The sequence below is a fragment of the Sinocyclocheilus anshuiensis genome, unplaced genomic scaffold, assembly GCF_001515605.1.
Source record: "Sinocyclocheilus anshuiensis isolate Anshui unplaced genomic scaffold, SAMN03320099.WGS_v1.1 scaffold1289, whole genome shotgun sequence".
NCBI lineage: Eukaryota > Metazoa > Chordata > Actinopteri > Cypriniformes > Cyprinidae > Sinocyclocheilus > Sinocyclocheilus anshuiensis.
Window position 1 is genome coordinate 185709 of NW_015549731.1, and position 18961 is coordinate 204669.

At 35.6% G+C, this 18961-nt stretch overlaps 1 protein-coding gene across 2 annotated transcripts in view; it reads left to right on the top strand.

Moving 5' to 3' along the window:
* LOC107660787 (pro-neuregulin-2, membrane-bound isoform-like) overlaps positions 1 to 18961 on the top strand; it is a 94556-nt gene that overhangs the window by 17432 nt on the left and 58163 nt on the right. For both annotated transcript variants that reach the window (XM_016450202.1, XM_016450203.1), the window contains exon 2: positions 16164 to 16326. In XM_016450202.1, coding sequence (XP_016305688.1) covers positions 16164 to 16326 — 163 coding nt within the window. The remainder of the gene's footprint in view (positions 1 to 16163; positions 16327 to 18961) is intronic.

The window sequence follows — 18961 nt, forward strand, 5'->3', positions numbered from 1 at the left end:
CATTTTTGGAAGGCCAAACAAAGTAGTTTCGCTTTCACAACGAAACACAGCATTACACACGGCGTGCTAGAGTGAGCGGCGGCCGGCGGGCTTGAGAATGGCATGGCCGGCGGATTCGATGAAGGAGTGGTCGGCGGGCTTGCGGCAACCACATGTGACGACCCCGGGCTGGACTCCGCTTCGTCCACGGTGAAAGCCGATCCGGCGATCCACAGCGCGAAGTTGATGTACTTCCTCAGCGACCAGCACGGATCAGCTCCAGGCATGACGAAGCGGATATCATCCTCTTTTGGAAGGCCAAACAAAGTAGTTTTGCTTTCACAATGAAGCACACAGCGCCTTCACGACATGGCGGTGGTGGCAGCAACAATACTACAGCGAGAATAAAAGTTACGCCTTCTTTCTTTGCGTGAACATTTGGGCGGCGTTATGCAAATCTTCCCACATCGTGATGTAGACATGTGGGGGCGTGTTAGAACGAGCCGTTTTAGGTAGGCGTGGTTGACTCTTAACTTTTATAAAGAATATCTCTTTGGATTTGAGACTTTAGTCTTTGCAACTTTACAGATCTTCTTTATGCACCAAGAGCTTGTAACACTCCAAAGAGAAAGGAAAAATTGAAATCGCATCATATGACCCCTTTAAGTTAGTTTCTAGATGTCTCTCTTCGAGATACACAGTAAATGGGAATCTGTACTACAAATCAATCACAGTCAAAACAATCAAAATCAAAACAATATGTCATCGCAAAATATACTGTACCAACTTTATCCACATACATACAGTATACTCTTATAAATGACTTATAAATGCAGCTTTAAGATAGTAAGATATTACAAACATTAACATCATGATTTTCTGTAAAGCAGCTTTGAAATAATGTGTATTGTGATTAGTGCTATACAAATACATTTGATTTGACTGTGCAATTATTTCACTTAATGTAGTATCAGCTAGGGATGGGCAATGGCCAAAAATAATATCGTAATATTTTTTCCATATCATTCAATATCCATATTCATCAAAATATTCATTTTATACAGGGGGATTAAATAAATTCCACATGTGTGTTGGACTTTGAGAATGAATGTAAATATAATATGTTAATGTATAAAACCATGTATAAAAATGGTGTCTAATGATATTACTTCATTCAACATTAACAATCTAATCAATCTTTTAAAATGCAATCAAATGAAATTACACCAATTAATAACATATATGCTGTAAAAATTAAAACATGGATGAAAACATATCTTAGTTGTATGATATTCCTAAATAATTTATCAAATTTTGATTGGCCCCAATTTGGTATTCAAAATATTATATTCCCACTTTCCAGCATTCCCCATGTGAGGAATGAACTGTGACAGGCAGCACAGCTCCAGGAAAATAAACCCTGTCATGGTGCTGCGGCTCTCACATGGAGTGGTTTATTTTCATATGTGCCTGCATGTCCCAGAGATGTTACCATGTGCGGTATATATTTGCATATTTAATTTTGTGTATTTAGTTTAATATTATATCAATCTATTTAGTTGATCTATATATGCATATTGTTTAATATTATTATATGAAACTATTTTTTATGTATGTGTGTGCATTCATACACACATATAGATGTTTGTAATATAAATAATTGATTAATATAATATATATATAATCATTATTTTTTATTTTTGTATATATTTGTATATTATTTAATATTATAATATCAAAGTGTGTGCGTGTATATATATGAATATTGTTTGTTATATATGATAAAATAATATCAATAATAGAATAACAAAATATATGTGTGTGTAATATAAATAATAATGTAATATTTTTTCATTGTGTGTACATATTTGCATATAATTTAATATTATAATAGTGTGTGTGTGTGTGTGTGTGTGTGTGTGTGTGTGAATGAACATTGTTTAACATTATATATATTATAATTAGGGCTGTCAGTCGATTACAATTTTTTATCTAATTAATTACATGATGTTTCGATTAATTAATCTAATTAATCGCAAAATAAATTTGACTGTGAAAATAACCCACAAAAGATTATTTAAAGATATTTTTGTGTTAAATGAGAAAGCATCAAGTAGACATTACAAAATGTAGCTTTAAAAATATTTTATTTTATTCAATAAAAAATGTATTGCACATAAACATTTAGGCTACAACGGCCTAACATAAACTATGGAACATAAAAGAAGATAATTTGAGAAACATCTTTTATTATTGTTTGTTCATACAATGAAAGTCATTAGTAACCAAAACAGCTTTGTTACCAAGTCTTCAAAATACCTTCTTTTATGTTCCACAAAAGAAAGGTTTAAAACGAAATGAGGGACGTGAGAGTAAATTATGACAGAATTAAAAATTTTGGGGTGAACTATCCCTTTAATGTTTTTATTATTATTATTATTATTATTATAAATAATAATAATAATTAAATTATACTCTAAATAAGAAACTAAATCTGCCAGCAGGTGGCGGTAAATGTCTTCATTCGAGTCCTTCAAACGGCTGATTCATTCAGGAATGAAGTAAACGGCTCTCTTTATGAATTGGCATTTGAATCTTTGATTCACACGATTCTTTCAAAACGCGGATTTATTCAGAATCTAAACACAGCTGTGTTGCTCGAAGACGCACAATTCTGCTATGGCTTTAAAGGTAATATATTCTTTGCAAAATTTAGCAAAAACATAATATTGTGTTTAAAATATAACAAAACATCAACTTCTTATTTACTGAACTGTTGTATAAAATCACATTTAAACTTGTGATATTCGGAAGTCGGGACAAAATCAGCACTTGTGTAATAGACTACTGTTCTCCCTGCTCGTGTGATATCGTATGATATAAATATATAAGACAAAAACACATACAGGGGCATTTTTGCACCAATATCTTGAATTTTAGGGCATAACTGCATTTATGAAGTTGTTGCCCATGTATTTGTTAACAGTAAACTGTATGAAATGTAAGATGATGTACAGGTCTGGGGGTGGGGCCAGTGCGTTAACTGCGTTAAAATATTTTAATCACGTTATTTTTTCATAACTAATTAATTAAGTTAATGCGTTAAACTGACAGCCCTAATTATAATTACATAATATCAATAATAAAATAAGAAATTTGTCTTTTAGTGTGACAATAACAATTTCTTAGTATTTTTGCTTATATGTGATATTATTTGGGAGCATGGGCAATGATTTTTATTTTCCAGTATGTTCTCTCTGTTTGGTGGAATGTTATTAAGCCAACTTATTAGGCCAGCCTCTCTCTCCCTCTGACACATAAAAGCAGTCTGTGGTTTCTCATGTCTTAATGCTGTCTGTATCTATTTCGCTGTGGGCTTCCTCTGCTGTCATATCCAATCTGTCTAAGGATGTGTATTGTATATGCATTTAACAGTACCTTTGGTCTTAAAGTGAACTCTCTGCTAGTGTGAATCAGAGTCTGTCGGAGGTTTGTGGACATCTCAACCGTGTCTTCTGTATCATAAACTCGTGCCAAACAATGATCAGTAATTTAGACATAGAAACCATTTTAATTGTGCTTGCTCAGCTGAAGAAATTCAACCTCCACTACGTTTTAACCCTTTCCTGCAGGATTTAACATCTAGTGCTTTTTGTGTTTGGAGGAACAGATAGCTACAGATTCGCTCTGACACAAACAGACGGAAAGAGTGAGGGAGAGAGAGACATGCCCTCTTTTGGCTGTCAGTATCATTGTGCACATTCATTCTGGTCTGTTCTCTATGTGACAATCTGTCTCTCTCTCACACACACACAAGTGTCACAGAGAGCTGGCACACACTGCAACCAAGTCACGCATGCCCATATGTCCACCTTATGTGTGTATGAGGGACTGGAAGTGAACCACTAAGATAAAATGCCAGTCAGACAGTATAGCGATGTGACAAACTTTGTCCCCAGAAATTAACAAAAAATATCTTTAAAAACATCCTCAATTTGAAGTTTTTTTTTTCTTTTCTTTTCTTTTCTTTTCTTTTCTTTTCTTTTCAATGTGAAAGCTGTTCTTTTATTGGATTGGCCAAGTCAGTGGTATTTACATTAGCTTTATATAAATTACAGTATTATATAAATAATTTATTCTAATATTATACAAATAATTAGATTTATGTACACAATATAAGTCTGTGCTATTGCTTTATTAAAATAAGTTATTATTAAAATGATTAATTATTACCTTAATAAGGTAAATGTGTGTGTATTTAAAGGCACATATTAAAGAGATGGTTCACCCGAAAATGTCAATTCATCATTTATTCACCCTCATGATGTTCCAAAAAAAAATCACTTTCTTTCTTCTTTGAGAGTAACAATATTGGACCCCACTGACTTTAAAAATAATATTTTAAAAATATCTTCTTTTGTATTCTATGTATTTGTGTTTGATTTTTGGGTGAACATTCCCTTTAAGACTTTAAGTTTGGAGAGCTTTACTCTTTCCTAGTTAATTATTATTATTATTATTATTTTAATATTACGTTTATATTTATTGATTATACTACGGGGCTGTTGAATGCTTGAATCTGATTGGCTGACGAACGTTCTAAGGTGTGCAATTATTTTCATGGAAATGCACGGCAAAAGTAGTTCCAGGCAGGTTTTGACCGCATTTCATGTCCATATCACGCCAAATGATTTCAGTTATTTCAAAGGTCCTTTACAGCCTACAACAGCAAAAGAACCAAAACCCACAACAACACTAACCAAGTAAATAAATATAGTAAACAACAAGATAAAAACGACAAATGTTTTCCACGCTTTTGCCTCAAAATTACGTTTTATTGTATACGGAAAGCACATACTCTCTTTCTCCCACACTCTCTCCTTTACAAATGCACACCCATACAGTACAGGCACTCACTCACACAGAAACGTGTTATCAGCGCTGCTCTGACTATTTTTATCAGTAAAATAGTTTAGCAGCTTAAAAGCTACATGACATTTCTCACTAGCGATGTTATAACGGTGCTGTTCTTGAAGCAGATGAACTTACAGTTTCGCGATTAGTAGAAACGCTGCTGCCGAACACTGTTCAGAGATACACAGACTCTGGTTATTCAAACACACTTAATCTCTCTCTCTCTGTCTAATAAATTAATTAATAACTGTTTTAGTCTGCTATCAACAGCTCAAGCCTCTGTTACTAGCTCCAAAATGATGTTTTGGAGGCATGGGATGAGATGCTTAAGAAATTAATCCTGCTCACAAGGACAAAAACCTTTAAAATGTCTTGAAATACAACATCTGAACAATGTTTGAGGTGTGGTAAAAGTAGTATAAGCGGAATAATTGACTCCGGTCCGTTGAATTATTAGAAAATAACGCGCACCTCAGTGTGCATTATATTCTAATAATTCAACAGACCGTTGTCAATTATTCCTTACTTAAATTACTATTACTACTGTACATGCAGTACCATTCAAATGTTTTGGGTTCAGAAAGATCGACTGATCAAAAGTGATATTGATAATGTTACTCAAGATTTATGTTTTAAATAAAAGCTGTTGCTTTTGATCTGTCTATTTGTCAAAGAATCCTGAAAAGAATGTCTGACAGTTTCCACAAAATATGAAGCTGCACAACTGTTTTCAACATTGATAATAATAATAAATGTTTTTGAGCATCAAATCAGCATATTAGAATGATTTCTGAAGAATCATGTGACACTGAAGTCTGGATTAATGATGCTGAAAATTCAGCTTTGCATCACAGGAATAAATTACATTTTATTCAAAAAGAAAACAATTTTAAACTGTAATAATATTTGACCATAGAGGTCTTAATGAATTGGAGATTGGGTCTTGACCAGCAGGAGACCATCTAACAAGCACCCATTTTCTTCAGAAAATGTGAAAATCTAATTCTACTTTGTTGTTCTCTTGTTTTCTCTTTATTTTCTCTCTGTAGCTGCTGTCATTCTTTCATAAATGCAGTTGACAGAAAGGCTGTGGCTGTTCTTTCAGGCGTGTCTCAGACAAGCTTTCATGTTACTCTTATCAAGCTCACTGTTCACCCGCTCTTTCTGTTTCCTCTGAGAGAACAAGTGTGTACGTCAGTTGTGTATGTGTGTAAGCATCCGTGTGTGTGTGTGTGTGTGTGTGTGTGTGTGTGCACTTGCATGCACACTTGGGTGAGTTTTACTTCATCCAAAGTATTAGTGTCAGTATGGCCCAGGTCTTTTCTTCCTAGATTGAAGGAGGCAAAGAGAAAGAGGATCTCAGGAGACAGAAACTATCCCGGTGATAGAAAGAATGGAAATCTAAACAACTCACTGTATCAAATATGTAAACAGATCACACTTGGCTGTCTGAATAATCACAAATGCTTAATGTAATACTAGTTAATGTAATACTTCTCAATCTTGTAGCTCGATTTATGCAAAATTTGCAAAATTATTTAACTATTTTTAGCTTGACGAATTGTCTTAAATAGCAATATTTACTGTGTGAGGTGTGATGCAATGGTCAATGTGTCACGATCACCAGCTGGAGTGCCCTTGATAGCCACCAGAGGACACTCCATTCCATAACTTTGCCACTCTATCCTGGACTGCATTTCCCATAACCCATTGCCCAGACGCATCATGCCTGATTGTTTTCACCTGTTGCTCATTACCTCTGCCTATATAAGCCTGGTGTTTTCAGTCACTCTTTGTGAAGGCTTCTATGCATCTCAGCTGCAGTTCTAAGCCTTTTATCCTGGTTCTTTCGTGTCTTGTTTTCCTGGTTCTTGATATTCTGCCTGTTTATCTGGATTACTATTTTTGCCTCAGCCCTGAACTCTGTTGTTGTTTGAACTGCTTATTGTGTTTGACCTCATTCCTGTTTTGACTGCGATTGTGGATTTTTAGGGATAAATTTAGAGACAGGTCCAAAAGTTGCTGTTACTTTAAAGTAACGCACAGTCAGGACACTTAACCCCTCATGTAAAATTTGTATCTTGAAATTCATCCCATTTTACACGCATTTGATGAATGTCAACGTTAAAGAAAATATCTAGATAAGCTCACTAGTTGACTTTTTTGGACAGCTAGTTTACTACTCCCACCAGTAATTTGCATCTTTTGTGGAAGAGGGGCAATGAGACACTAATGGAAATTGATAGCTAAATTGCAGAATGTAACGAGGACTGCAGTGGAGATGAGATCACAGATGTGTCTCTGCAAGGTCGTTTAAGGGTTACCAAGGATAGACAGCTTTTTTAACAGATGTATGAGGGTGACCTCGCACACTCTCTAGGTTAACGCAGCACTGCTCACCCGCCTGTCCTTCTGCTCTGCCTTACCTGCCTGAGTGCCTGTTAGGATTAGATGTACTGCCAGATACACCAACACCCATACTGTGAATTATGTGAGGACCGAGTTTGGGCACCCCTGGTTTAAATGAAGAGGTCTGCAGAAAATGTTGATTTAGTCTTTAAAGTTGTGTAAATTGTTTGTTTGGAGTGACTACTGTTTTAGGTGGATTAACTTATGTGTAACTTCAATGTAAGGAGTTTTCAACAATAGCTTGTTTGCAATCACACGATTCTGATGACGCGCGAAATTCAGATGGATGCAGGATGTGAAAAGCAGAATGGATGAGATGGAGGAAAGTCCACACTGTACTGGTTTAGACACTATTACAAGAGAAAGGTATAAACAGAAAATCACAACATATTTTGGACATGATCCTAATGTTATGAAGAGGAGCGATTTTTCATCTAAATTTAAATACTTGCCTGCCATCGAGGTGGTGCATATAGGCTAAGTAACTAACCCTGATTGCAAACAAGCTATTTTGAAATTGGATGCGGGATATATGTCACTCCTGAAACTTTGCTGCATGTACAGGGTATGTGGCTGTTGGTCCTGTTAGCAGCACATAAAACAAAACTTTCAATTCAAATTCTGAATTGATTATAGCCTAGAAAGCGAGCAAATAGCGCTTCCATATAATCACTAAAAAGCTGTCACTCACTTCAATTTATCGCAATCTCATAATGTTCCGTTATAAACAATGAAGCTCTCTAAACTGCACATAAAATATCTTATTTACATCGTGTCTATGTGTAGCGTTTAGCATTGAGTGAATTCTGACTGTCTCATGCTGAATGCATGAGAGTTGGCAGCCCTGTATCTATTTATACATTTCTTTATTAATATTTTAATATATTATTATATCTTATATTAACCATTTGCACACACAAGCATTATCCGACTCGGCTCCTCCCGACCGTAGACGCAAGCTATGCGTTTTTCAGTCAATTTCTTGTCTTTTTCCCCCTTATGAACAACATTTTTGTACACGATAAAGCTCCTTGTGGTTTCCCGGTTTGACCGATTGGAGCCTCCATAAACAATGCAAAACATAGGCATTTGGAGTTTCTGCTAGTGATTCCTATATAGAAAAATCAGCCCTGCCTCCAGCTGCATTTCACGCCACAGCAATGACGTCATGTGCAAACAACCTTTTAAAAATTGCTTTAGAGCAGGGGTTTTCAAACCTGTCCTGGAGGCCCCTCCAGCACAGCACATTTTGTCTCCCTTATCAGACACACCCAATTCTGGTTTTGCAGTCTCTGCTAATGAGCTGATGAGTTGAATAGTTCCAATAGTTGGAAGACATAGAAAATGTGCAGAGCCGGGAGGCCTCCAGGACAGGTTTGAAAACCCCTGCTTATAATGAGGTACTATTGTTTAAAGGTTTGGGGTCAGTAAGATTTTTAATGCTTTTGAAAGAAGTCTCTTATGCTCACCAAGGCTGCCTTTTCTCAAAAATACAGTAATAACAGTAATATTATTACAATTTAATGTTTCTATTTTCATATATTTTAAAAATGTAATTTATTGCTGTGACCCAAAGCTGGCATTTCTTATTATTAACATAATAGGAAAAAAAGGAAGTTCAAAAGAACATTTTTTTTTAAATAGAATTTTTTTTGTAGCATAATAAATGTCTTTACATTTACTTTTGATCAATTAAATGCAGCCTTGCTGAATAAAAGTATAGATTTCTCTTTTAAAAAATCTTACCCAAAACTTTTGAACAGTAGTGCACATTATGGCTCTTTTTGATTTTGTGATTTAGACGTTTTAAGAAATAACTTAAAAATGGTATAAATGTTTCTTCATGGTGCCATGTGTCCCATTTTGTCACAAGTTTTACTGTATTTAACCCGAAACACATTTTAACCACCTAAAGCTGGTATAAAGTTCTCTGTTCATATTTCTTTCTGCAAGTTTGAACCAATATAACTAGTACACACCAAAAATTGTTAGTTAGTTAAGGTTATCAACACTTTAAGTGGCTTAAACCCACAACCTGCTTATCAGCTTAAATTATTGAACCGGTGAGCTTTACCAGCCCAATTTTGTGTGTTATTTTGTTTCGACTCTGATCCAGATTCATCTACAGGGCGTTTCAGCTGCTCCTTTCCCTTGAGGCACAGATACATCTAATGGACCCTCTAATTATCTCTTCTCATCCATGTTCCCTTGTCTGCTTATCATACTTTCTCTCTGCAGCTTGGTTCTTTTGTTTCTCGCTCTTTCTCTGTTTGTCTCTCAGCACTCGGTCCTCTCTTGTGAGCTTGTAATTTGTTTCTCTTCTTTCCAACAATCTCCCAACATCCCCCACCCATCAGTAGGTGTATCCCTGCTGAGTGTGATGAGGGGTGGGACTGTCCTACACAGTTATAGTGTGGAAACACACACACACACACGTCCCGTCTTCATAGCTTACTTTTCATAATCCTGTCTCAGCATGAGGGAGATCAGCTACAGCAACTGCAGGAGGATGAGAGAGAGAGAGAGCAGCAAAGGAGAAAGAGTGATAAGAGAAGGAAAGATGGACCACAGGAGGGAAAAAAGAGGGGTGAGACGTAATGTGCACTGCAGAAAATCATTTTATTAATCAGTAGTTCTGTTTTGATTTACAGTAAACATATCTAAGCTTGAGAAGCAATTTAATACTTGTTTTTTTAAGCATAAATTGTTAGATTTATTCTTGAAATAAGACAAAGATGGCAGTGGGTAAGACAAATACACTTTATTCAAGATTTATTCTCTGAAAGTCTTTTTTGCGCAGTCTTGCTTCTTGAGTCAATTTATCTGGTTTTAAGAGTCTAGATATTTTTACAGGAAAACATGACAGAAATAAAAATTTTTGTTTTGGTGCTGTGCAAGTACTGTTATCAAGCTGTGGAGAATGAGCGGCGTGTATTTGTGTGTGTGTGAAGGAAAGAGTAAAGACGTGTGATATCTGAGCTCTGGCGTGAAGCTAAAGTGAAGACTGCAAGCCGTCTAAATTTGACCTTGTTTCCAGCGAATTATGGAAACTTTCTATCACAAGCTCTGCATTCACTGTCACATTCTGGCATTTTGCACTGTAAGATTTATTCCTAGGAAAAAGTTATATCTTTTTTTTTTCTTGCAACTTGGATTAATTAAGTCATGTTTTATATACAGTAATGTTTAAAAGTTTGGGGTTGGTAAGATTTTTTTTAAAGGTTTTGAAAGAAGACTCTTTTGCTCACCAAGGCTACATTTGTTTGATAAAAAGTGCAGTAAAAACTGTGAAATATTATTACAATTTAAAATAACCATTTACTTTTTTGGGTGTATTATAAAATTTAATTTGTTCCTGTGATGCAATGCTGAATTTTCAGCATCATTACTCCAGTCTTCAGTGTCACATGATCCTTCAGAAATCATTCTAATATCCTGATTTGCTGCTCAAGAAACATTTCTTATCAATGTTGTGCTACTTCATATATATGTGGAAACCATGATACATTTTTGATTAATAAGAAGTTCAAAAGAACAGCATTTATTTGAAATAGAAATCTTTTGTAACATTAGTATTAGTCAAGTAAAAAGGCATCAAATATTGATTTGAACGCAAATTATTGTATCAGTTTACTTGTAGAGGCCATAAGGAGACCGAGTAGGATGAGCCATCAATTATACAGTGTTGTCCTGGACAGCAGTCAATTTTCAGAAATATTTGACCTCTGACTGTGTTTGACCAATCAGAATCAAGTTTTTTGAGAGCGATGTCAAGAGCATGGAGTTATAAAGGGAAGAATGTGATAAGAAACATTTGCATTCAAATTGAGATCTCTGAGTTTTGATTGGTGTCTTTTGGCAAATTTGAGCTAAATATGAGACATTGTTGAGATTTGTTCCATAACTAGCATCTGTTTTCTGGAGAAAAACCTAAGAAGCAAGAGTCTCATTGTCATCTTGGAGAAACAATAGATAGAACTTTATTCTTTTTCATGGATGCATGTTGTTTTCTTCTCATATGGACAGGTCAAATGTTGATGTAGACATCAAAATGCTTCTTTCTCCAGATCATGTACAGAGCAGTTTGTCTTATCGCATTGCATTTCATATTGCAACATCAGATTTGGTTCATCTAATCAAATTTCAGTGTTTTATACTTCTCTTCTTTTTTTTGTTGCCACATCTGGCAATTGTAGGAAATTTCATCCATAAATATTTCTCCAACCAGAAACTGTATTTTGCTTTATTTCTTTAAAAGTTGATTTATTTTTGTCCCTATGACAAAGGATTTATTTATCTGTAACTGTTGGCTTTCTATCGAGCATCCCAGCGGATAGTGCTGTGTTTTATATCACATTTTGTTTCATACGGCAACATCAGATTTGTTTTCAGATTCAGATTTCCTCTCCACCGCTGGACAAGTTTAACAGTCACTGCTTCGCCTCCATGGGTTTGTTTTTAATAAAAATCTGAAATGTCTTTTCTGGTTTCATTCCAGCTGAGGGCCGTCTGGAAGAGAGATGCGTTTACGTGACGGTTACCAGCAATAGCTTAGAATGAGTCGGTTAGTTGTCCGTTCTTGTGTGTGTGAAGCTCATGACAAATGCTCTTGCATGCAGGTGTTAATGAGAGTTAATGTTTCTCTGTGCCGTGTCGTATGAGCGTCCGGCTTCATTCAGCTTATTTTCACAGTTTTCTGCTTTATAATGTGTGTGTGTGCTCTGCTGGACAGCTGTACATTTGAACCTTGAAGGAGAAAGAGAGGGGTGGTTGGTGATAAAACTCAATCAGAAAATGCTGATTTGAGCAAAAGCATTCATGCACAACTGCAACCTTGTGCAGCTTTACACACACACACACACACACACACACACTTCTGTCTTGGGTGATGTCAGAGACGCTTACATTAACCTTGTGCCAGCCGTTTTCTTCCACTATTACCAATGTTTGATTTTCAACTAAAGGAAAAGTTGAGATGCATGACAACAAGTATGTTATCAAATATTCCAGACTGGTCGTTGAAAATATTGATATACAGTATTGATTGATTAGGGTTAGTAGGGTGTTGGAATCTCTCTGATTCATTTAATCTTGATAGGTATCAAATTAAAAAATGCATTGCCATTTAAATATATAACTGTTCAAAAGTTTTAGGTCAATATATATTTTTAAAGACATTAATACTTTTTAAGGATTCGTTAAATTGATTAAAAGTGACAGTAAAGTATTTTACATTGTTATAAACGATAACGATTCTATTTGAAATAAATGTTTTTCTTTTTAACTCTGTTAATCAAACAATCCTGAAAAAACGTTCAACATTGACGATAATAGAAATGTTTCTTGAAAGCAAATCATCATAGAATGATTTCTGAAGGGTCGTGTGATACTGAAGACTGGAAAATTCAGCATTGCATCACAGAAATAAAGTACATTTTAAAATATATTAACAGAAAACTGTTCTTTTAAATAATAATATTATTTCAGAATATTACTGTTTTTACTGTATTTTTGATCAAATAAATGCAGCCTTGGTGGGCATAAGAGACTTATTTTTTTAATTAGAAAAACTTACCAACCCTATCATTTTTAAAACAGTAATGTACATGTTGCAGTTTTATAAATGTTAACTGTGCGTGATGTTTTCAGATTAACGTCTGGATCCCCCAATCTTGATTATTTGTTCACATGCTTAATAAGTTAAACTAGTTTTGAAAGGGAGAGACAGCTCTTTTCCCTTACTATTTGTAGAAACCGGTCTGATCTTGTATTATAGACCGACAGTCAGTTTCATCTCATAGGCCTTGTTTCTGTGGAAGAAGGAAGAGAGAGAGGAAACAGGGACGGAAATACTATTTCTAATAAAAGACTTCCAGGACTATCAAAGCAAGTGGAAGGAGCGTTGGGCAGAGAGAAGAAAAGACATCCTTCAAGTGAGCTGTCACTATTATCAGTGTGTGCATTTGTGCCTGTGTGTTTATACTTGGATTTACTGATCAAGCAGAAATCAACTCGATGGTGAACATGAAACGCCTCTTATTCTTTTATCCTTTGGACATCTGTCCCCAATACTTCCACTTTGTGTCGCTGATAGTTTAGTGATTTATACAAAATAAACTCAATGTAACTGTAGTAGATGGGGTTTAATGGATAGTGCACATGCTCTGACAAGTTTGAGTCTGGCTGGGGTTTATTTTTTCTGTCCTTTCAATAAAAAGTGGCAAAAGCCCAAATAAAAAAAAGAGAGAATAACCAGACCCTTTCTGCAGATTTTCTTCAAAGTTAACATAAAATCAAGGATTTTTTCTATGTAATGTGATGAAAACAGGGTATTCAGGGAGAAGAAAAAAAAAGTAGGGACTTGATTTTATCCATATGGAATCAACTGTGAAAAATGTCTTTGTATGGCAGGAGGTTGAAAAATAAGTGGACTTGATGATGTCATCCAAAAACAAACATAGTTTCAGAGGCAGAGCAAGTTTTAATTTTGATGAAAGATTTCAAGGACACCTTTTATTTGAAATAATGTGCATCGATTAAAAGCAGCATGTATTATATATTGTTTAAATTTAAAGCATTTCATGCAATGTAAAGTACTTATTGTGGCATATTTGGATACTCGAACAAAATGTTTTGGTATCACAGAGCAGTGTTATTTTAGTATTATTTATTATTTTGTATTATTTATTTTATTTTTAGTAATTTTAGTACTTTTTTTGTGAAAAAACTGTATTTCAGTTAGTTGACAAGGCACCATTTCTAATTTTAGTTTTCTAAGATAATTTAGCAAAGTTTTTCATCTAATATATATTTAAACTTTACTTCAATTGCAGAATATGTTTTTTAATAGTTTTCTTTAACAATAACAACACTGCAACAGAGTCCCAGTGTTTACGTTTTTTCTGGAAAATCAATCTATTAAAGTTGTCTCTCCATGTTAAGATGTTTTACAGTAATATTGAAAAAATGACCCACATCCCTAGAATGTATATGTCTTTCTGTATTATCATATTCCCAACAGTAGTTTCACTCTCTGGTCAAATGAAGTGATCTGAAGTGGTGGTAGATTCAAAGTAAAGTGTCGCCTGAGTTGCCGAGGCAGCACATTGGCTGGTATTGATGAGTGAAGCTAATTGGATGGGCTCAGAATGAGGGTTTTCACTGAGCTGTTTGTGAGTGGCAGTTCTGGGGTTTCTGTTAACTGAGCATTCAGCTGCGAGTCTCTCTTGGACATGTAAAGGTTTCCTTTTGTGTTCCTGAGTCCATGTGAGCAGAATTACAACGTGCAAGCATGTGATAAGAAGTGAAAGCGTGTGTGTGTGTGTGTGTGTTTGTGTGTGTGTGTGCGTGCGCTTCTGTACATGTGCATTAATTGTATGAGGACTGTATGTTGTTTTAGTCAAGCGGTGTAAATAGTGTATAAAATATAGAGATATATATACAGAGTGTGTGTGTGTGTGTGTGTGTGTGTGTGTGTGTGTGTGTGTGTGAGAGAGAGCATCTGGAGACGAGAAGGTGTGATTTCACTGGATGTGACAGAATGAAGTATTGCTCTGAAGAGAGAGAAGAAGGAGAAAACCACAGATGGAGCCACACTCAGTTAAACAGTAAACGGCAATAACATGTTGTGTTCAGTCCAAATCTGTACCTGAAGTTCTTTGTTTCATGAGGACTCCGCTTACAGAAATTGTATTATTTGATTTTTGGAATTTCACCTCAAAATCAGAGGAAGGAAATATTAAAACATATTTTGCATAAAGAAATAAAGACAGTTTTCAACAAAAACTAATTTTAGGACAATTCAAAAAAAATTTTTTTTTCATTTTATGCATCCAAGTATAGGTGTGTGTGTGTGTGTGTGTGTGTGTGTGTGTGTGTGTGTATTTAGTAGTGAGAGTGTTGAGAATCACTTTTGAGAACAATAAGAATTTCAAAAAAGTAAAACATTCAAGTGCATTACAGTAATGGAAATTTGAGAGAAAAATGTAAAAGGTTAAAAAATAGGCTTTATGTTTGCTATTTCTAATATATTTTTCATATTTTTTCTTTGCATTTTGGTGTCCTTTTTGTTTCTCAGGGTCTGCACATGAAGCTTGAGGTGTAAAATAACACACCCTCTCTGTAGCAGCATTATTATTGTGTGTGTGTGTGTGTGTGTGTGTGTGTGTGAACTGCACTAAATGTGCTGTATTTTTATTACTGCTCATAGTTCACAATATTGGGCTTGTTTCTCATTGCTAGATGGATTACTTTACTGAGGTAAACTTCAGGAAGATGATCCCCATTAATCTCTCACATGCTCTTTCCTTTCTCACTGCTTTCCTCTTTCCCACTCTACTATTTGCTTCTTTTCATCCTCCCGTCTGCGTCTGTCTCTCAACCTGTTTCCTTGCATTTTCAGCCGTCATGCCTTCTTCTGTCTCCCCTTTTCTGACAAAATCCATCCCTCCCTCCATATGTCCCTCTTCTTTTCTTTTTCCAATAATCTCTCTTTATATCTCAGTCAATCTCACCTCCACCCCAAGGAATCTGTATTGCTCATAATTTGCTCCAGTTATGTTTCATTTTTTTGTCTCAGATAAATTCCTTAGGATAAATAAAAAGAAAAACAAATAGGGCGATTGTTGACATGCAGAGTGTACAAAATGTAAAATGAATGGGGATATAACAAACACCCCAAAATAACAAGCAAATATGTTTTATGTGTTATATATTCTGTTGTTTTTATTTAAATCAGTGCAAATCAAAGTGAAAGCATTGCTCATTGCTGTCTATGAGAAACAACTGAGGTATTAAAGAGAGAAAAATCTGAAAAATCTTTTCTTTTCTGCTAACTCTTTGTCTGGTTTCTCCATCTGTAGCATCAGCTCCGAAGGTGAAGCCCATGGATTCTCAGTGGCTCCTGGAAGGTAAAAAGTTGACACTCAAGTGTGAAGCTGTGGGCAACCCGAGCCCCTCCTTCAACTGGTACAAAGATGGCAGCCAGCTCCGCAAGAGGAAAGACATCAAAATCAAATCCAACAAGTAAGACACACACACACACACGGATGCACAAGCAAACACACTACTCATACCCTGGCAGAATTATTCTTGGCATCAGAGGTATTAAAAATACATCTCCCATCAACTCGAGCAGAAGATTGTCCCAGTTTGTAAATAGACTCAGAGACTTTCAGAGGGGAGAGAGATGCCGACGTCTTGTTAAAGGAGTAGTTCACACAAAATGAAAACTCTTTCATCATTTACTTGCTCTCATGTTGTTCCAAACTCATATGATTGTTTTCTTTATGAAATTATGAAGAAAGTTCACGCTGGTCCAGATGTCTTGTGCACTAAATTCTAAATCTTCGGAAGACGTATGATAGATTTGTGTGAGAAACAGAAAGAAAAGTAAGCTGAAATTTAACCTTCTGTTGTAGTGCTCAAATCTCATTTGCACTTTCTCATATTGTAATATACAAATATCCTTTAATTTAATAGTCAATATCTCACATTCATTAATATTCCATTAAATGGCAAAATGCCTAATTTTAGTTCATGGGAAAGTGCAAAATTAGTGAATGCATAAATTCACATAAATTTGAAAAGTATTCACGTTTTCAAGTTTGTCAGTAAAATGTCTTATGTTTTTGAAAGCAATCTCCCCAAGGAGATTATATTTATTTGATTAAAAAAAAACAGTAATTTTCTAAAATAATATTATAATAAAAAAGTGTTTTCTATTTTAAAAGGGTCATATGATGCTTTTTTAAAGATCATTATTTTGTGCATTTGGTGTAACAGAATATGTTGACATGCTTTAATGTTCAAAAAACACATTATTTTTCAAATACTGTACATTATTGTAGGTCCTCTATGCCCCGCCTCTCTCAAACGCTCCGTTTTCTACAAAGTCCCTCCTTCCGACAAGCGCAGTCTGCTCTGATTGGCCAGCTGACCCAGTGCATTGTGATTGGCCGAACACCGCAAGCACTCGTGTCACATGATCCTTCAGAAATCATTCTAATATGCTGATTAGGTGTTTAAGAAATATTTCTTATTGTTATTAATGTTGAAAACAGTTGTGCTGCTCAATATTTTTGTGAAACCCATTTTTTCCAGGATTCTTTGATGAATACATAGTTCAAAAGAACAGCTTTTATTTGGAATAGCAATCTTGAGTAACATAATGCCTTTACTGTCACTTTTGATCAACGTAACACGTTCTTGCTGAAAAGAAGTATTAATTCAGAGCCCAAACTTTTGAAAGATATAGTGTAACTTACATTCAAGTTTACTTTACATTTGTGTCATTTTGTGCAGGTGTAGGCTGTAATATTACATTTATGTTGAAAAAAGAAAGTCAGGTTTCAAATGACATGTTATTGAGTAAATAATGTTAGAATTAAAATTTTTGGCTGAACTTTTCCTTTCCATCTCAAGGAAGCTCCATCAGTGAGTTTTGGGTAACTTCCCCTTCATTGCTTTTCTCTGGCAATGGGACCGTGGGTTGCCGGCGTATCTAAGGGGAGAGTGTGTGGGCCCGAACACGCAATACTTTCTCCCTCAGTGGCGTCTGTAGGTGGAGAATGGAATAAAAAAACAAAACAAAAAACATATGACTAAGTTTATATATGCTTGGGGTCTAGATAAACTAGTCTTCAGTGAGAATTGCATAATCATGCAAATGTCTTAAGATACGGGAAAGCTGCATTTCATAAAATGAGATAAAGGATCGAATAAAAAGTTGCTGAGCTCTGCATGTTGTAGCAACATTGCATCAATGTCATTTAGCTGTTCCTAACACAAATCAATAGTGCACAAGTAGCTGTATATTCCGTCCGTATGTCACCGTCAGTCCATATGTAGCTGTTCAGTATGCCGGGAAGAATTCAGGGCATTCCGTAACTCGTCGGTCCTCTACTGTTCTCCGAGAAAAAGTGCTGAGGTGCACAGAAAGCAGATCGCTCTAACAGGATTGCCTGTTCACTGGCCCCTTGTGTAATTTTGCAAATGTGTGTGTGCTGAAACTGCAGATCCACAGTCACAGAGACACGCACTCACATCCGTACACACACTTACGCCGATGCCGATGAACTGAGTGAAAGAGCTGACAGCGTGGACAGGGATGGTTTAATAATGATGGAGGTAAAGTAAGGACAGAGGATGATACGCGTAGCTGGCATTTTCTCTGCGTCCTGCTGCAGAGTGAGAGCTTTGCTCCTCTAATGAGCTGTCCACATCCTGACCTGAGGAGAAGGACAGAGAGACAATGCGAGTATCACATTGACACCACTAGAGACCCCACGCACCATGTGATGAAGCCAAGTAGGACATATTCCTGGACCGACATCCTTTGTTGGTCCTGGAACAACATTCCTATAAAAAAATCAGGCCTAACCCTAAATCCTAGCCAGAGAAGTCGGATGTGGGATATTCCTACTAGGTATCTCTGATTCCAACCACACAGACTTAATTGCTTGTGATGTTCCTCTTTTGTAAGTCGATTTGGATGACATTTGCTAAATGAATAAATACAAATAATAAGTACACTACTGTTCAGATGTTTGAGGTTTGTAAGATTTTTAAATGTTTCTTATGCCCACTAAGGCTGCATTTATTTAAAGGGGTCATATGATGCGATTTCAAGTTTTCCTTTCTCTTTGGAGTGTTACAAGCT